Source organism: Lottia gigantea, assembly GCF_000327385.1.
Source record: "Lottia gigantea unplaced genomic scaffold LOTGIsca_36, whole genome shotgun sequence".
NCBI classification, from domain to species: domain Eukaryota; kingdom Metazoa; phylum Mollusca; class Gastropoda; family Lottiidae; genus Lottia; species Lottia gigantea.
Window position 1 is genome coordinate 1,321,878 of NW_008709220.1, and position 2,975 is coordinate 1,324,852.

The 2,975-nt window shown below is 40.1% G+C and overlaps 2 protein-coding genes across 2 annotated transcripts in view; one reads left to right on the top strand and one right to left on the bottom strand.

The window, feature by feature from the left end:
- Window positions 1-329, bottom strand: part of LOTGIDRAFT_75118 (hypothetical protein) — a gene marked incomplete at both ends in the record, with an annotated part of 4,746 nt that extends 4,417 nt beyond the window's left edge. The window contains one exon of the mRNA XM_009058795.1: window positions 50-329. Coding sequence (XP_009057043.1) covers window positions 50-329 — 280 coding nt within the window. The remainder of the gene's footprint in view (window positions 1-49) is intronic.
- A 1,627-nt stretch (window positions 330-1,956) lies between these two features.
- Window positions 1,957-2,975, top strand: part of LOTGIDRAFT_121348 (hypothetical protein) — a gene marked incomplete at both ends in the record, with an annotated part of 5,838 nt that continues 4,819 nt past the window's right edge. Inside the window, 2 exons of the mRNA XM_009058875.1 lie at window positions 1,957-2,103; window positions 2,497-2,971. Coding sequence (XP_009057123.1) covers window positions 1,957-2,103; window positions 2,497-2,971 — 622 coding nt within the window. The remainder of the gene's footprint in view (window positions 2,104-2,496; window positions 2,972-2,975) is intronic.

Genomic DNA, 2,975 nt, shown 5'->3' on the forward strand with positions numbered 1-2,975 from the left:
GTAGAATCTGAGAGTAGTTGATGATATATGGGAGAGTAACTGGTGATACCTGGGAGAATCTGAGAGTAACTGATGATGCCTGGGAGAATCTGAGAGTAACTAGTGATACCTGGGAGAATCTGAGAGTAACTGATGATACCTGGGAGAATCTGAGAGTAACTAGTGATACCTGGGAGAATCTGAGAGTAACTGGTGATACCTGAGAGAATCTGAGAGTAACTGGTGATACCTGGGAGAATCTGAGAGTAACTGGTGATACCTGGGAGAATCTGAGAGTAACTGGTGATACCTGGGAGAATCTGAAAGTAACTGATGATACATGAGAGAATCTGAGAGTAACTGTGATACCTGAGAGAATCTGAGAGTAACTGATGATACCTGAGAGAATCTGAGAGTAACTGATGATACCCGGGAGAATCTGAGGGTAACTGATGGTACCTGGGAGAATCTGAGGGTAACTGGTGATAGCTGGGAGAATCTGAGAGTAACTGGTGATGCTGAGAGAATCTGAGAGTAACTGATGGTACCTGGGAGAATCTGAGGGTAACTGATTGTACCTGGGAGAATCTGAGAGTAACTGGTGATACCTGGGAGAATCTGAGAGTAACTGATGATACCTGGGAGAATCTGGGAGAATCTGAGAGTTTCTTCTTTATGTTTTACCTTCTATTCAAACTTTAATCTCATTCTGATAAAAACATATCCCGTGTCATGGGGATTTAGATCACCAATGCCAGGTTAAGATTGGAATGTGCCAGGAATATTTTTTAGAGTAAATTATTAAAGAGTTAAGTCTGGAGGTTTAAGCGGAAAAAAATAATACTAAATTTGGAGTAAAAAAAAGATAATCAATTTCCTGTCTGGGAAACGAAAAAGATATTAAAATTTTACACCTCTAAACAAAGGAAAATGAAAAAGACTTAAAATAGGACGGTCAGTAAAAGTGGGTTATTCTTGGTGGCTATTTTTGTTTCTTGGTTTGAAATATGCTTTCATTCATACACACAGGTAAAAAGAGATAACGACCGTCTTATTTACAAGGATAACAATTGTTCCTGTCCTATAACGGGAACCCTGTCTACCAGCTGGTCGTTGGCAAAACATCTTTGAGCTTCGTTGATCTTTCCCAGATTATCGTTAACCATTTGCAGCTGGGTCGACTGGAATAATGAGGAAATGTGCGTAATCACGGTATTAAGACTTTGTCCACGACTATCATTTGTTCCGTGTTACCACGCAAAAGTCGTCATGTAAAGATTTCGACGCCCAGCCGACTGTGTTACCAGTGGCCTTTCTGGGAAACATCAGGTGAGGGGCCGAGTAGGGACCGCAACATTTTCTAGGGGCGCCACAGAACATTCTTTCACTATGTGATATGTGTGTGTGTGTGGGGGAAGGGGGGGAGGCCACCCCCCAGGAGAAACGACACTATGTGTGTGTTACAGCTATACTCATGATGCATTAGAATATTTGAGACTAGTATTCATACACCGATTGATTTTAAGTTAAAATTCAGTATAAATATGGTAATTGGTAGAACTTATGTTGAAGAAGGAAAACCAATACTTGAGGACTAATTTATCGCAGTGTTGATATTCACAGATTCATTCATATATCGATGATATTCATTTCTACTGTTTACTCTCACATTCTGGACTAATTAGGCTAACAGATCGCCCCGCTTTCATTTCCCTTTATCAATTGATGTAGAAACACTAAGGGCTCTTCTACACTAGAACCAATTTTCAGATTTGTTGACTTTGTAACCATAAGGGAAGGTCACACGGTGCTTGATATTGAGATAGAGATCCTTGATTTCAACAGATTTAATTGGCAATGACCGGTTTAAAAATGTGACATTATAAAATTATTTGAATGGTAAACAAGGCAATGTCCCAAAAATCATACCCCGTCGAAATTAGAGCATAACCTGTAGACTTATAGCTAATCCAATAGAGCAATACTTGTAAGGTTAGAGCAATGCTTGTAGAGCTAAGAACAATGCTTGTAGAGCTAAGAGCAATGCTTGTAGAGCTAAGAGCAATACTTGTAGAGCTAAGAACAATGCTTGTAGAGCTTAGAGCAATGCTTGTAGAGCTTAGAGTAATGCTTGTAGAGCTATGACCGATGCTTGTGGAGCTACGAGCAATGCTTGTAGAGCTAAGAGCAATACTTGTAGAGCTAAGAGCAATGCTTGTAGAGCTAAGAACAATGCTTGTATAGCTAAGAGCAATGCTTGTAGAGCTAAGAACAATGCTTGTAGAGCTATGACCGATGCTTGTGGAGCTAAGAGCAATGCTTGTAGAGCTAAGAGCAATACTTGTAGAGCTAAGAGCAATGCTTGTAGAGCTAAGAACAATGCTTGTATAGCTAAGAGCAATGCTTGTAGAGCTAAGAGCAATACTTGTAGATCTTAGAGCAATGCTTGTAGAGCTAAGAGCAATGCTTGAAAAGCTAAGAGCAATACTTGTAGATCTTAGAACAATGCTTGTATAGCTAAGAGCAATGCTTGTAGAGCTAAGAGCAATGCTTGTAGATCTTAGAACAATGCTTGTGGAGCTAAGAGCAATACTTGTAGAGTTAAGAGCAATACTTGTACAGCTAAGAGCAATACTTGTAGAGCTAAGAGCAATACTTGTAGAGCTAAGAGCAGTGGTTGTAGAGCTAAGAGCAATGGTTGTAGAGCTAAGAGCAATGGTTGTACAGCTAAGAGCAATGGTTGTAGAGCTAAGAGCAATGCTTGTAGAGCTAAGAGCAATGGTTGTAGAGCTAAGAGCAATGGTTGTAGAGCTAAGAGCAATGGTTGTAGAGCTAAGACCAATGGTTGTAGAGCTAAGAGCAATAGTTGTAGAGTTAAGACCAATGCTTGTAGAGTTAAGAGCAATGGTTGTAGAGCTAATAGCAATGCTTGTAGAGTTAAGACCGATGCTTGTGGAGCTAAGAGCAATGCTTGTAGAGCTAGACCGATGCTGTGA